Source organism: Equus asinus, chromosome 13 (genome assembly GCF_041296235.1).
Source record: "Equus asinus isolate D_3611 breed Donkey chromosome 13, EquAss-T2T_v2, whole genome shotgun sequence".
NCBI lineage: Eukaryota > Metazoa > Chordata > Mammalia > Perissodactyla > Equidae > Equus > Equus asinus.
Genome location: NC_091802.1, coordinates 27934206 through 27950252, shown reverse-complemented (window position 1 = coordinate 27950252; position 16047 = coordinate 27934206). Strand labels below are relative to the sequence as shown.

Genomic DNA, 16047 nt, shown 5'->3' with positions numbered 1-16047 from the left:
TAACTTTGGTTCTACAGGGTGATAACAATGCTGTTACTTTGGATTTTTTTTTTTTTACTGTTGATACCCACAGATTGGAGCTGTTTGCTGAGTCGTCGGAACTTGCAGTCTCTAAGTAAAAGGCTCAAAGACATGTGTAGAATGTGTGGTATATCTGCTGCAGACTCTCCCAGCATTCTCAGTGCTTGCTTGGTCGCAATGGAACCCCAAGGCTCTTTTGTTATTATGCCAGGTTAGCTGTCTTTAGTTTATATCAGATTTAATTCCTTATGAACTTAAGTTTCTAGGTATTATGTAAAATTGATTCTTCATTTATTAAAAGAAAAAAATACCCTCCATTTTCTTTTCAGATTCTGTGTCAACTGGTTCTGTATTTGGAAGAAGCACCACTCTAAACATGCAGACGTCTCAGCTAAATACCCCACAGGACACATCATGTACTCATATACTTGTGTTCCCTACTTCTGCTTCTGTGCAAGTAGCTTCAGCTACTTATACCACTGAAAATTTGGACTTAGCTTTCAATCCCAACAATGGTAGGTGAATTGTTCTTTAAAGGTTTGCAAATATAAAATAAGTCTTGATGATTGTGGCAGGTTGCAGGCCAAATAATGCCCCCCAAAACATACCCATGTCCTGTGAATGTCCCTGAAGCCTGTGAATCTTACCTTAAATGGCACAAAAAAAAAAAAAAGGAAAAAAAAGACTTTGCAGGTGTGATTAAGTTAAGAATCTTGAGATGGAGGGATTATCCTGGATTATGCAGGTGGGCCCCCAAAACAATCATATGTATCCTCATAAGAGGGAGGCAGAGAGAAGTTTGACTATGCAAAAAAGAGGAGAAGGCCATGTGATGGCAACAGAGTGAAGCAAAGTCAGAAAGAAACCATGCCATGCTGCTGACTTTGAAGCTAGAGGAAGGGGTCATGAGCCAAAGAATGCAAGGAAGACAGTTGTAGATGCTGGAAAAGACAAGGTGACAGATTTTCCCCTGGAGCCTCCAGAGGGAGAGTAACTCTCCCGATACCTTGATTTTGGCCTAATGACCCACACTTTGATTTTGGCCCAATAAAACTGATTTCGGACTTTTGGCCCCCGGAACTATAAGAGAATAAATGTGCGATCTTTTAAGTCAACAGATTTGTGGTAATTGGTAAAGTAGCAATAGGAAACTTACACAACTATTCTTCTACCTTATTGATATGAGAACTGGTGCCGTGAATTATCCCATAAATATTTACTTATTTTAAAAGGCAACGTTGATCAAAAAATGTTTGTACAGGTTTATGCCTGTACTGTTGAGTTACCTGTACATAAACTTTGCAGCTCATTTTGTATTTCGTCTTTTAATTTGCCAAAATGATATAGCAGTTTTTATAAACTGCCAGAATAGGGATGTAACTTTTCTGCATGAACTTACAGATTGTTTTAGTAGAAGAGAAAATAAATGATATTCCACTCTTGCTCTGAGTTACCTTAGAAAATGGCACATCTCTAAAGTCAAAAATACGGGTATTAGCTATTCTTTTCATTTAGTGTGTTATACAATATTTTATTTAATAGTAGAGAATTTGGGTGTTAATTGTGAATAGTCTCATTTTAAATACATTTTCATTTCCAGCATACTGTGTTCGCTTTGTATTAATTTCCTGTTGCTGCTGTAACAAATTACCACGTGCTTAGTGGCTTAAAACAATACATGAATTATCTTACAGTGCTGGAGGACAGAAGTCCAAAATCAGTCTTACTACCTAAAGTCAAGGTGTCTGGAGGGCTGGTTCTTTCAGGAGGCTCTGAGGGAGAATCTGTTTCCTTGTCTAGAGATTACCTCCATGTCTTGCTCAAAGGCCCCTTCGTCCATCTTCAACGCTAGTGGTTGTAGTATAGTCAGATCTCCTTCACTCTCACCCTACTGCCTCCCTCTTATTAGGACCCACCTGGATAGTCCAGAATAATCTCCCCATCTCAAGATCCTTAGCTTGATCACATCTGCAGAGTTTTTTATGGTAACATAGTCACAGATTCCTGAGATTAGGACAGGAACATCTTTGGAGGGGGCATTATTCAGACTACCTCGTGCTTGTTTATGCATAATTGTTTATATGGCTCCTAGCACAGTACTTGACACATGGTAGGCATTCAGTAGATGATGTTAAATTAACCCATTTTGGTTGAAATGCATTAATTTATTTTAACCCTCTCCTGTAAATGACCATGGGATATGAAGAATGCAGTATTTAATTTTTTTCTTTCTCCTGTATAGATGGAGCAGATGCAATGGGTATCTTTGATTTGTTAGACACAGGAGACGATCTTGACCCTGATATCATTAATATTCTTCCTGCATCTCCAACGGGGTCTCCTGTACATTCTCCAGGATCTCATTACCCCCATGGAGGTGATGCTGGCAAGGTAACCCTGTTATAAAAGTTCAGTTGATCTAAGTGTCATTCATTAATTTAGTAGTGGATTGATATATGAAATAGAACACTTTTTTCCTTGGAAATTGGTAAAGAAGTGAGATTAATAATACCTCATGCACTTTTGTTTATAGACGTCAGTGCTTTTAATTATACATTAATAAGAGAGTCTTTAAGACTCTGTTTTCCCTGACTTCATATTTTCTAGACTACTTGCCATTAGCCCTTCTCTTGTAGTTTTCCTGCCACTTCACCATAGCTTGTACTCAAGTATGGGATCAGATTATCTGAGAGTCAGTATATTGCTCTAAGTGCTGCCATTCTTAGCAGGGCTGTGAGAAGGAATATATGAGAATATTAATTTTCTCATAAGGACAGAAGAAACACTGACAGCAGTTATGGAAACAGGCTGTCTTGTCCTATTTGAAATCAAAACTAATTTGGCTTCACTTGAATAACATCTTTGCTTGAAATTATATATAGTGGTTATTTGATTATTGTAGTATGCATATGTTTAGAACCTGTCTTTTTAAAATAAGGAAAAACTTTTGTCCAATCTTATCTTGCATCCTTTCCTCCTTTTTTTAACAGGAAAGAAATGAGATTATAAAAAAAAAATGTGTGTGTGTATGTGTGTGTGTGTGTGTGTATATGGAAAAGCACCAATAATAACACCACTTTAATAAAACCATTTGTACTTTTAGCAAATTACCTTCCTTCCACATGTATCTGTATCACAGCTTTCAATAAGTATGATCAGCATTTTAATATTGCATTGTTGTTTTACCCTAATTTGTTCTATCATTCCCAAAAAGTGAGACATTTAAGTATTTTCTTTTTTTCTTTTATAGCTAGTGTTGCAATGAACATTTCTATTCATATCATTTTTCTTCTTTTTATCAGTTTCCTTGGAATAAATACCAAGAAATACATTGACTAGTCCAAAGGATATGCACATCACTTAATATTTGTCCCTTCTTGTTGCCATCATGATTTCTAAAACACTATTAACTGCATTTTATAGATGGTGATAGATGAACAAAGCTAAATTTAATCCACCTTTTGGATTGGGGTGTGATGGTCAGGAATTAGTTGGGAGAGTATTAGCAAATAAGTTAGAAATTTCATTGAACATTTTGTATTTTTCAGTCAGCTACAAAGGTTTATACACACACACACACACATCACTGAACATGGGTTTGGCATCATAGTACAAACTTCTTAAACAGTTGGCATATTCATTTCCTCATGCAACTCTTAAAACTCATTCTTTCAATGCTATTACTAATATGATATTCTTCTGAGTACATAGCAATTGATTTTTTTCAATATCCTTCAGTATTTTTTAAAACAGAAGTCATAAGATAATGAAACTGATTGCTATAAACCATTCTGTATTTGTATCTAGTGCCTAGGTATGTCAAATGAACTAACACACTTTTGATTTTGTCTTTTTTAAGGGTCAGGGTACTGATCGGCTCCTTTCAACAGAATCTCATGATGAAGTAACTAATATTCTTCAGCAACCATTGGCCCTTGGTTACTTTGTATCAACTGCCAAAGCGGGTCCGTTACCTGACTGGTTCTGGTCAGCATGTCCTCAAGCACAATATCAGTGTCCCCTCTTTCTTAAGGTATTGCCATTTCTTTGCTAGTTCCTAAATAATGCTAATTGATGACTTACGTCCTAAGAAACATAGAAGTGGTTTTATGCAGTCTGTAGCTTTTGTCTAAGGTCTTAAATGCATTGCCACATAAGACTTTCTAGACAAGATCACAAAGAGAATTATCTAATTATGAAGAAACAACTCTACTTTTAAAATTCATATTAAGTTTGAACTTCTAATTAATCTTAAGTCAAACTTCTGGGGCCCTTGCTCTTATTATTTTCAACTGCACATACGGAAGTTTAGAGTTAGGAGAAACCTTATGTTACTTTTAATCTAACCTTTTCATTTCTAGGTGAGGATATTAAAGTTCAGAAAAACTCATATATGTGAAGTCATAAATTGGTAGTAGACTAAAGATTAGAACCTGGATATTTTAATGATTATAATGTTATTCTTTGAATTACATCATAGGGCACTCCTATTATGCCACATTATTTTAGGGATTAAAGGATTCATAATCTTTGTAAGAATCCTTGATATTTAGGTCCATTTACTATCTCCTTTAAAAAGCTTTCTAGCTGTGTGTAAATTGCTGTTAAAATTATTGAGTGCTTTTCCAGTTATGAGATTCTTAGACCCATAATGACTTATTTTATCAAAACAAATTAATTAGCAAGTGATATAATGAGGATGAGATAATTCACAAAATGGTAAAATGAGATGTGAAAGCCCTAACCGGAGTTTATTACTGCTGTTGCTACTATTTTCCAAAATAACAAATTCAGCTCTGATTCACGTATTCTTGTGTAATCCCACCAGAAGTTAACTGTTTTATTCCGTAAGTCATGCTGACCTAACTACTTGCCAAGTGATTTTTATTTGTAGGGTAAAAGTTAGATGATATACCTCAGTTTCTTGGGGTTATATTTTAGTGGGTACTTCAACCAGTAGGCTTGTTGCTATCTTTTAAGCCTGTTGCTATTAAATCTTGATACCCTTGGCCCACATACCATTGAGTCAATGACATTTGACATTAAATAATGAACTTCTGTAGTGTATTCATAAAGAATACAATAGCTGTTGATCTGAATTGACTATTAATGAGATAATATATTTAGAGAGTGTCAGCCAAGGTAATAGTTTTTTATCATGACTTTCTTCCCCTTCCTGTATACGTGCAGTGATCTATACAGATCCTCTTACAAGAACATATTCCCAAGGGGGTTTCTTCAAATAGTAGCCCTTGGAGTTTCTACAAAACAAAGGGTTCTTTGGTCCTTTGGGAAACGCTGCACATGCTTTCTGTCCCCTTTTGTTGTTACAATACATGTACGCACATTAAAGACTCTGAAAAACAGCAGCAATACATTGTTTACCCACCATTTCCCAAACTTACTTTAATACACAAGGAAAGGATTGTGTAACACCTATTAATACTTCATGACCTTAGTGTTTCACGGAACATTTTTTTAGGAAACACCACTTTACAGAAATTCCAAGGGACTATCCAGATTCTTTTCTACTCAATATTTATTTGCAGAGAGGATAGTGTAAAGTGGGCATTCACCCTCAGATACAGTGTAACAAGATTAGGACTTCTGGTCTGAATTACCAGGTAAGGCATAACTTACCATAATTTTGTTCACTTTTTGTTTTCATACATTCCATTTTATTTTCTACACCATAGATAATAAAACCACCTGGTATGTTTCTCTTTGCTTGGAAAAATAATAGGTTGTTACCTAGATGATTGAAAAATCTTTTTATCATAGAAATTAGAGCACTGGTACTGATTACATTCCTTTAATTTGTAGTGATCTGCTACATGAAACTTTGCTTATAACTTAAAGAGTTTATGGGCAGTTGAAACATATATATCTTTGGTTATATTCCTGAATATATGACTCAAGAGTTTATACATTTATTACAATTGTAGAGGAGAGAGCACCTAAATATAAAAGACAGTCATGCGCCACATAATGACGTTTTGATCAACGACAGACCAAGTGTATGATGGTGGTCCCATAAGATTAGTACCATGTAGCCTAGATGTGTAGTAGGCTCTACATCTAGGTTTGTGTAAGCTCACTCTACGATGTTCACACAAGGATGAAACTGCCTAACTATGCGTTTCTCACAATGTATTCCCTTTGTTAAGTAATGCACGACTGCAGCACCATTTACAGTATACAGAATGAGATCTACCAAGAGTTTCTGTCATAGCTTTTTAACACTGTTATATGTATTGACTTGTAAACAAAATGATTTACTTTCTTTAATTAAAATGTGAAGAAGAGCACCACATTCCTTTCTTCCACTCTTCATTGCCATACATGAATGGGTGTGTCACTTGTTACTGAACCTCCCTTCTGAAATTGAGTGGGCAAAAGAAGATAGCTGTGCACTATGTTACTTAGAGTGCTCACAGTTTGACCAAAGGTAGCTTTACGATTTAGAGCTTTATAAGTATTATTTGCATATGCTTATTCCTGTTACTTTTTCCAGTGCTAGACATGGGTATCTCTGCATAGTCTAAGTTCTGTATAACCTAGACACAGACTGTACTAGGTTTATCAGTTTACTGCTTCCTTAAACATTTACTTTACACATCTAGGCAGGTTTCACTTAGAAGATAATTGGAAGCCCTTTTTTTAGGATTATTATGTAGTCTCAAAACCAATAAAGCTGAAGAAAAGGAATTAAGATTCACTATAAGTTATACAATTAAAAATTACTTCTGTAATGAATTAGTTAAAAAAGAACAAGCATCTTTATCGTGGCTCCAATTCGTTACATAGGTCTTAAAATGTATTTCATCAAGGAGGAAACCTTGGGAGGAGAATAAGGTAGAACTAATAAATTTTTTCCATTTGGCTGACTGACTACCTGTTATTTTTTAGGCCTCTTTGCACCTCCACGTGCCTTCAGTGCAATCTGACGAGCTGCTTCACAGTAAACACTCCCACCCACTTGACTCAAATCAGACTTCAGATGTCCTCAGGTACAGCTCTTTTTACCATTAAGGGTTCTCCATTACAATTTTGAAAGAATATCATGTTGATCCCTATATATTCTTCTCATTTTGGCAGTAGTTTACACTTGTGTACCCTTGGTTCTCTACATGAATTATAGCATTCAGAATGAGTGATCTTTCTAACATCTACTTTTGAGAATAGTTTTTATGAAAATTAATTGTCTTTAATCTCCCCAAGGACTCTCTATTCCATACCTTTCACCTTTTTTTTAAGTCACTTTGACTCTTAGATACCATAATTGGAAATTGCTTCCAAAATCTACAGTGTAAATCAATACATGACTTACACAGTTTATTTGCTTTCAGGTTTGTTTTGGAACAGTACAATGCACTCTCCTGGCTAACCTGTGACCCTGCAATCCAGGACAGACGCTCATGTCTCCCAATTCATTTTGTGGTGCTGAATCAGTTATATAACTTTATCATGAATATGCTGTGATCTTCACTTGATGGAACTGTGCAAGAAAAGAACAAGGAAAAAAGAATTTCACTGCAAGATTAAGTTACAGTTATCTTCTCAGTGAAAGTAATTTGTGATGGGTCTAATTCTTATTACTTCAACAAATATTGTTTTGACTTGGGGGGAGGGGCTATAACCCTGCTATTTTTCATTGACTATACTGAACACTTTAGGATGACGACTGATCATACAAAACGTATTATAACATTTTCGTAGCAAAATTAACCTTCTTTTTTCCAGTCACAGTATTTGTGAAAAGTAATGAGCCATAGTACCCAGTCATGTTAAATGAATATTAAAAGCATGGAGAGGAAACATGAGGAACAATGAATTTCAACATATGGCTTCAGAACATCAAGATGTTCTTGTATTGGATTATAGTATCTAGTATTCAAAAATGCCTGCATCTCTTATTTATTGTAAGTTTTTAAATGTATAAATTGTCTTATATTTCTTAACCTCTTTTATAAAAATTTTCCTAGAAGGTTTATACTGCCTTCTTGCTTTAAAGCAATTGGTCTAAAATATATGTAATCGTCTTAATTAAAAAGTTGCAGTAGGGTTGCTTTTAGAGTATTATTTTTTTGTAAGGGGGTGGGTGGGACAGTAAATTTGTATTGTCTCGATGTACAGTTTAATGGGGATAGAGGGGGAATAATGTCCATGCCATTGTGTGTGGAGGATTTACAGCTAAGCTGTAGTTGCAGAGTACATGTACAGTAATGAAGTTCACTGTGTTTATAAATTGAAAAGGTACCAGGTCTTACAGCATTTTATATATCACACCTTTACAGACTAACATGATGGCAATATACAAGTGATATTGTTAGTTGGTTTAACTTAGAATAAAATGAGAATTCTTCAGTTATATTTTGTACTATGGTTTAGGGCTATGACTAATATTTCAGGCCATTTCCAGTGAAAGAAACTTAGTTTTACAAGAAAAACATTTGCTACTGAATGCTTAAACTAATTTTGGTGTTTAATGTTACATGCTTAAATTTTTTTCAGTTTTAACAGTGGCACATCTAGGCATGGGAATATTATTAATTATGAAAATTATCTTCAGGATCTGCTATAAGGTTGAAATTTAGCCCAGCTCTAGGCATTTTACAAATTATTTTAAGAGCAGTCACTCTTGATTGTTTGACTTTTTTTTAAATTAAAGATTGGGAATGTGTGTGAGAGTATGCATATGTATGGGTGTGTGTGTGCAATCAAACTGTGGTGTAAATAGATTCTCAGTGAATTCTGGTATTCAGACTATTCCACTAGTTAAAGAACCATTTTCTAAACGTAACCTGTTTATCCTTTTGCCTTTTTTATTTATTGAATTTTCTTGGTTTGGAGATGGCAGTCCCAAACACCAGAGTCTGTACTTTTCTATAACACAGCTCAGATTAAGGCAGGGCATATGCCAAGGAGGTTCTCACCTCCCTAAAGAAGGGACTTGAATTTTAGGGACTTTAATTCACCCCTTCCTTCAATCCAGCTTTCCCCTTCTTGTTTGCACATGCCAAGATAACTGCTTTCATGCAGGCTTTACCCCCTTGAAAAATCCTTTCTACAGTGCTGCTCACAAGAGAGTCCAAGTTAGCCTCTCGCCTGTGTTGCTGACTTGAATTCACAGTCACCAAGTCTACCTACCTTTCTTGGAAGCAGTCTAGCAAAATTCTGATTTTGTACATTCACTAATTCTCTGTAAGGACAAAATCAATTGTATTTACAAAACTGTAATTTGGTATGTTTTGTTTTGTTTACTGAACCTTGTTTTGTAAATACTATACGCTTAGCTTAAATATCACTTTCTTATAAACAATATAACTTCTTCAAATTGTGTATATTGAAACATTAGCAAGTCTTGTTTTTTCTATAAAGAAAACACAATTGGTGACAAAAGTTTTCAATCATTTTTTCAAAATTATAATGCAATCCCAATGGTCAGCATATTTTGAAATTAAAATTTAAAGATCACATCTCTGCATTCATTTTTAATTATGCTAACACACTACAGATGTTCTGTACTTACTTTAAAAAAACTTGTCTGAGGTTTGAGGGAAAAGATGCTTATTTGGAATTTCTATAAAAAGTACCATTTTTATATACTTAGCTCAATAGTGACTTAAATAAAAGCGGTATTCTCAGTTGTTTAAAATCACTAGCCTATAGTAACCACACCTCAGTTTGAAAATAGATTTTTAAAATATTATTCCCTAACAGTTTCTTTTATATGGAGCCATAAGGAAGGAACCTAGTATACAATTCCTTTTTATCTGGGAATCAGGGAGTAGTTCCCAAATACACAGGATTTACTGATAAGATTTTTTTTTCTTCCCTTCATATATAAATTCACACTCAAATAGAAAAATTATTAAATAGCCATTAGGGAAGGTCAGGAGACTTATTTCAGAAAAAAAAAACTAAGCCTTTTATGCAGGATGATGGATCTGACTTACTAATGTACTGTCACAGACAAGTATGAATAGTTTTGTTTTAAGTAGGTAAGCAAAATAATATACTTTATACCAGTTGATCACCAACACCTTGACTTCTTTGCTACAGTGCTAATGTCTGTTTTTTTTTTTGTTTTTTTTTTCTTTTTGCGCAGTTATCCATTACAAAGCAGGGTGGAAGTTCAGTATTTTGGCATTTTAAAAGATTAGTTATATAATGTCTGCTTCCAGCCAGTGAGAAACATCTAGCCATACCTTTCTTATGCAAGCCATTCAGTTATCAGGACTGTGAATTAACACTGTATGAATAAATTCTGTACACCTTATTGTTTGGCCAGAGGGCCACCAAGTGTACTTATATGTAATCCTTAAATTTTAAAGTAGCTGTAATTTTTAAATCTTTCTAAACTTTTCTTAAACCACTAAAATTAAGCTCTTACTTAGTCAACTATCCTCAGCTGTATTCGTACTCAATTGTCAGTATGGCACAGATTACTGTATTAAAATATTCTCCTTTCGTCTTCATATTTACCTTCTGAGGTAATTTTTTAACTTAATGTGTTACTACAAAGATTTGCAGATCTTTAATCAAGCACTATGTTAATACTGTAATATCAAAATACTATGTTGCATTATTTAAAATGTTCAAATTGAATACATTAAAAGGAAGTTTTTAAATGCTGTTGCATCATATAATTTGCTACTCATCCACTATGGCATCGCATATCAGTCTATTAATACATTTAATGTTGCATGAGTGCTCTTTTGGTCTGGGTTTCCTCTTGAGATTTTAGTTTGTCTAAATTAAGGAAGAATGTTTTGACATACATTTTATTTTTGCCTCCCCTATCCCCCCAAAATCAGCTGGAAATCTTAACCTTTCAGTTTTTCTTGGTGTTTTGATGGGCCCAGAACTGTGGTTTAAAATTTTATATATGTGTTTTCTTTTTTGTGGAGTATTAATTGAAAAACTGGATTTGGGACCTAAAATACTCCTCAGGTTAATGTGTTCATGAAGTTTTAAAATAGCTTTAATTTTCAAAGTAAACTGGATTTGTGGACCTTAAAGTTACTGAGTTTAAACTACAAATTGTAATGTCATCACTGGACATGTCAGCATCAGCTCTCAAAATAGCTTGGTCACTTTATGAAGGGGCGTTTTAAAGTTGTTGTTTAGCAGTGACATTTAATATGGTCCAATCGCTTTTTTTTTTTAACGTGACAAAAAAACAGAATAAGGAACAAACACTATTGCTGCCGAATGCCATAACACTGAGCTGTACAAATTGTGATTGAGGAAATGAAAAGGTTTATACTTTTTAAAAAAAAAACAAAAAAACGAAACTTCAAATGGAATAAATTATTCATGAAGCCTTCATTGTGCTGTCTCATTCTGTTGAAAATATTTCCATCTTAAGATTGTGTAAAGATTAGTCGCAGTATTATTTTTCTGTCATTTATAAATGGAAAGCGCCCCCCAAAAACTGGTGGATGGACTTTTAACTTCTCTGTCTGAAGTATTTTATTTTAAAAAAAGATTTTATATATAAGCATATATGGTGTATAATGTATAGGGAAATTGCATATGTACATACATACTAATTTCTTTTAGGCTGATCAGTTTGATAAGTTTTCTAGTATAAACAAGGTACCAGCACATATTTAAAGCTTAGCTCTATCCTGTTTTTTTGATCGCATAAATATTTTTGAAACGTAGGTCTTCAGATATGAACAGTGCATCAGAAATAACTACCCATTTTGTATAAGCAGCCACTTAAAATATTTTTGTCTAAACTTAAGGACAAACCCCGAAATTGTGGTCATTCTGAAATAATTTCTGCCAGCAAAATTTTTAAAAATAATCCTTTAAAAGAAGGTGTATGTTGTTGAAACTTTGTCTTAAATTATTTTGTCTCATAGTTTATAGTATCTCTGATTTTTTCTATTTTTTTACTGTAGTCTTACGTATGACTAAAAATAGGCAAAATCAAGCTTTTTTTTAGTATTCACTTCTTGCACAACTGCATATCACCTTTCTTTACTATTTGTAGTTTTCAGTATTGAAAACCAATCTCTGAAAAACTATTGAGTGGCTTACTGAAGGATATGATATTTTTTTTCTTCAGTAGCTTAAATCAAATGCTCATTTGTACAATGCATAAGGTATTGATATTCATTAAGAATTCAAGCTGTTTAGTTATAGATAGACATGTTCCCTACTTTAAGTAATTACACTTTTTACATTGTGACCCACTGTGCTACATCTTGGTCACATCCAAGACTTGAAAGCTCAAAATGCTAGTTAATTCCGTCCTTGAGAATCTTTTGCAAAATTTCCTGCCAGAGTTCTCTGTGTGAATTAAGAACTACAGATTGAGAGATAAAGCTATGTGAAATATGATGAACATTTTGAAATTGCATATGGAAACTATCTTGCCCTCTTGATATCAGTAGTGCATTATTTATGTACATAAATTTATTTGTTAAATAACTTGATGAGGTGACTTGAAATAATACCAGTTATTACTCAAGATATAAATACATTTACCACATTTCTAGAATCAAAATTACAACATCTGACACATTTTCTTTTTGTTTAATGATTTTACCATGAAAATATGCCTGAGACAGAATTGTTACAATCAGAATTGTTAAAAAAATATTTGGAGCATATGGTGGTCACTGTAGATTTTTAAGAAATCCAGAGGCAGAATATCCACTTCTGGATAACGTTAGAAATGCAGTTTGAACTATATTCAAACCATTTGGGGTAAATAACCTTTGAAATCTTATAGTTTCTAGGGAAGCATGGATATTTAGTGGGAACCATTATCTTTTTTTTTTTTTTTTTTAAGATTTTTTATTTTTCCTTTTTTGCCCCAAAGCCCCCCGGTACATAGTTGTATATTTTGTTTAGTTGTGGGTGCTTCTAGTTGTGGCATGTGGGACGCAGCCTCAGCATGGCCTGATGAGCGGTGCCATGTCCGTGCCCAGGATCCGAACTGGTGAGACCCTGGGCCACCAAAGCGGAGCACGCGAACTTAACCACCCGGCCACGGGGCAAGCCCCAACCATTATCTCTTAAGCGTGTTAAATGAAATGTCCAGGCTTTGCTTAACAAGTTATTAAGGGTATATTGCTCTATTAACAACTAGTTCAGATAAGTTGATTCCCCCTGCTCCCAAAAACATGTAATTAACAGTATAGAAGTCCAAAGGGCACCCTGAGTTATCTGAAGGGTTCACATAAGCAAAAACAAAAGAGAAAGGAAGAGAATCCGTGTTTTTGGTTTATGGTAAAAGATAAATTTAAATGTCTTGAATTTATTCCTGAGTCATCTATTCTGTTATTGTCTACCTTTATATATCTTCATGTGTATAATCTAGGAGAGTTATCAATCCGGGCCTGAAAGCTAAAGAACCCTCATTCTTAGAGTCCTAAAGCTATAGCCATAAATTGTTTGAGACTGATAGAAACTGATATTGTTTGAGCTGATTCTTTTTTTTTAAATAACAGTTTTATTTTATTTATTTTTGAGGAAGATTAGCCCTGAGCTAACATCCACTGCCAGTCCTCCTCTTTTTGCTGAGGAAGACTGGCCCTGAGCTAACATCCATGCCCATCTTCCTCTACTTTATATATGGGATGCCAACCACAGCATGGCTTGATAAGCGGTGTGTAGGTCTGGGCCAGGGATCCAAACCAGAGAACCCTGGACCACTGAAGCGGAGTACATAAACTTAACTGCTACAACACCAGGCTGGCCCCTGAGGTGATTTTTGTTTTGTATTTTCTTCTAGAGCAAGCCAGCAGAACTGTTAGGTAAGACCTTTTGTGAGGTTAAAAAGGTTGATGTTTTAAAGACACTTATTTTTACCACTGCCTACTACAGAGAAAAAATCTTACTGAGTGATAGATTTAAATAGTCCCTGGGCGGCCCGGTGGCACAGCAGTTAAGTGCGCACGTTCCACTTCGGCAGCCCGGGGTTCGCCGGTTCAGATCCTGGATGCGGACATGGCACCGCTTGGCAAAAGCCATGCTGTGGTAGGCATACCACGTAAAAAGTAGAGGAAGATGCATGGGGGTTAGCTCAGGGCCAGTCTTCCTCAGCAAAAAGAGGAGGATTGGCAGTAGTTAGCTCAGGGCTAATCTTCCTCAAAAAAACCACACACACACACACACACATAAATAGTCCTCAAACTATGTAGGGTCTTATAGACTTGCATTCAGAATGCCTGAGTGTAAGTCTTGGTTCTCTTTTTTTTTCCTTGACTAATTCTGTATTTCTGACTAAAACCAACAACCTTCCTCCACAAAAACCACCTGGTCCTTAATAGTGTTCCTTGTCACTGTGAATGGCACTACCATCCATTCAAGTTGTGCAAACCATAAACTTTCTTCCTTGTAACTAATCATCAAGAACGATCAGTCTTGTGTATTGACCATCAAATATGTTCATTTCTATTGGCCTGACCTTAGTATAGATTAGCATTATCTAGTGCCATATAAGGTATTAGATAAAACAACCTTAACCTGGCTGGACCACTGCAATATACTCTTAACTCAGTCTCTCTACTTTCAGTGTGTGCTTTATGTGGTAGCTTAAAACCCTTTCTGGCTGCTTCTTGCTCTAAATATAAATAGCACAAGTCTTACAGGATCTGTTCCCTGCCTACTTCTTCACAAGCCTCAGAATGCACCTTTCTTGTGTTCTCCTCCTAGCCTCTTAGGCATTTGAGTTCTTTGAAAGTCCCATGGTGGTTATTCTTGCCTTAAGACCTCCCCTTAATTTCCACATACACTCTTGCCTCAGATCAGGTCCACTTGTTAGATACTCTTATTGTAATATTCTATATGGAGCCTTTATAGTGTGTCTCATAGTTAACAGTTGTCTGATTATTTGTCTCCCCTACCAAATGACTCCATGTGGGCTGAAATTTGGTCTACTTTACTTAGTGTTGTATTTCCAGAATTCAACACAACACCTAGCATGTAGTAAGGCACTGAAATATTTTTTGAATAGACTTCTTGTGATAAACACCTGCAACTCCAGAACTTAGCTGAAGTGTGAGTTTTGCAAATAATTTCAATGAAGTTATAAAATTCTAGTTAGGACTCGCTTTCACATTAGTAGAGACAGTTTAGGATCACTGGATTAGGATTCTTGTGCTCCTTGCTTTGCCACCTAGCTTGTGACTTCAGGCAAAATACTGAACCTCTTGAAGTCTCAATCTCCTTTGTACATGAACTCAATAGTAACCATACCTTCCTAACTAGCTTTGTGAACCTCAAAGAAAACTGCAGAAAACACTTTGAAATTTGTAAAATACAAATGCAAGGTCTGATTCATAAAATATCTATGTTCTCTGGAACAGTCAAGTCCAGAATGAACCAAGTCATGCAAGAGAAAAAAAGATGCTTAAAGGCAACAATAAGGACGTTTGAAATATGTTTCTAGCAAGAGCGAGGATGGATAAGACACAAACAATAAAGTATTTAGTACTTAAACTTTATTTCCCTTTTGCCCCAATGTACCCCAAAGAAAAAGAAATCAGCTTGGAAGGTGATATTCAAGCTCTGAAATGTAAAGTGATATACATATGATGGAATTAAAATCTGAGATAGTCTTTAAAGGAGCTAGTTGCTCGAGTCGCCAGATTCAAATGAATTACATGCTGGGTGCTGAAGAACTTGCAGATAGGATCTCAGAAACTGGAAAACTGAAACCTCCCAGCAGAGTAGGAATGTATAACTTTCCCAGTTTTTACAGTTTTAAAAAGTTATGTCCTAGAAACTACTAACAAATTTACTTGACTTTATGAAGCCAGCATGGTTTCACTAAAGCACTATTTGTTCAATAAACTAATTGATTATCTGCTGTACCAACCTTTGACCTTAAGCCCTCAGTCTACTGAGAAACATACCTGTATAAACATAATTGCTTCGATGAGCCCTCTAAAGTGATATCAATAACAATGCAATGTGTAATGTATTTTACAAGAGAGAGCGCTGAAATCAGTCTCATTACATTTTATTTTGCAGCATTGATCAACATCATGGAAATGCACA

The 16047-nt window shown here is 35.1% G+C and overlaps 1 protein-coding gene across 1 annotated transcript in view; it reads left to right on the top strand.

The window, feature by feature from the left end:
* Positions 1-11353, top strand: part of MED13 (mediator complex subunit 13) — a 100166-nt gene extending 88813 nt beyond the window's left edge. Inside the window, exons 25-30 of the mRNA XM_044746146.2 lie at positions 74-232; positions 351-536; positions 2264-2412; positions 3881-4054; positions 6931-7031; positions 7371-11353. Of these exons, the coding sequence (XP_044602081.2) occupies positions 74-232; positions 351-536; positions 2264-2412; positions 3881-4054; positions 6931-7031; positions 7371-7503 (902 nt within the window). The 3' untranslated portion in view covers positions 7504-11353. The remainder of the gene's footprint in view (positions 1-73; positions 233-350; positions 537-2263; positions 2413-3880; positions 4055-6930; positions 7032-7370) is intronic.
* Positions 11354-16047: the final 4694 nt, after the last annotated feature.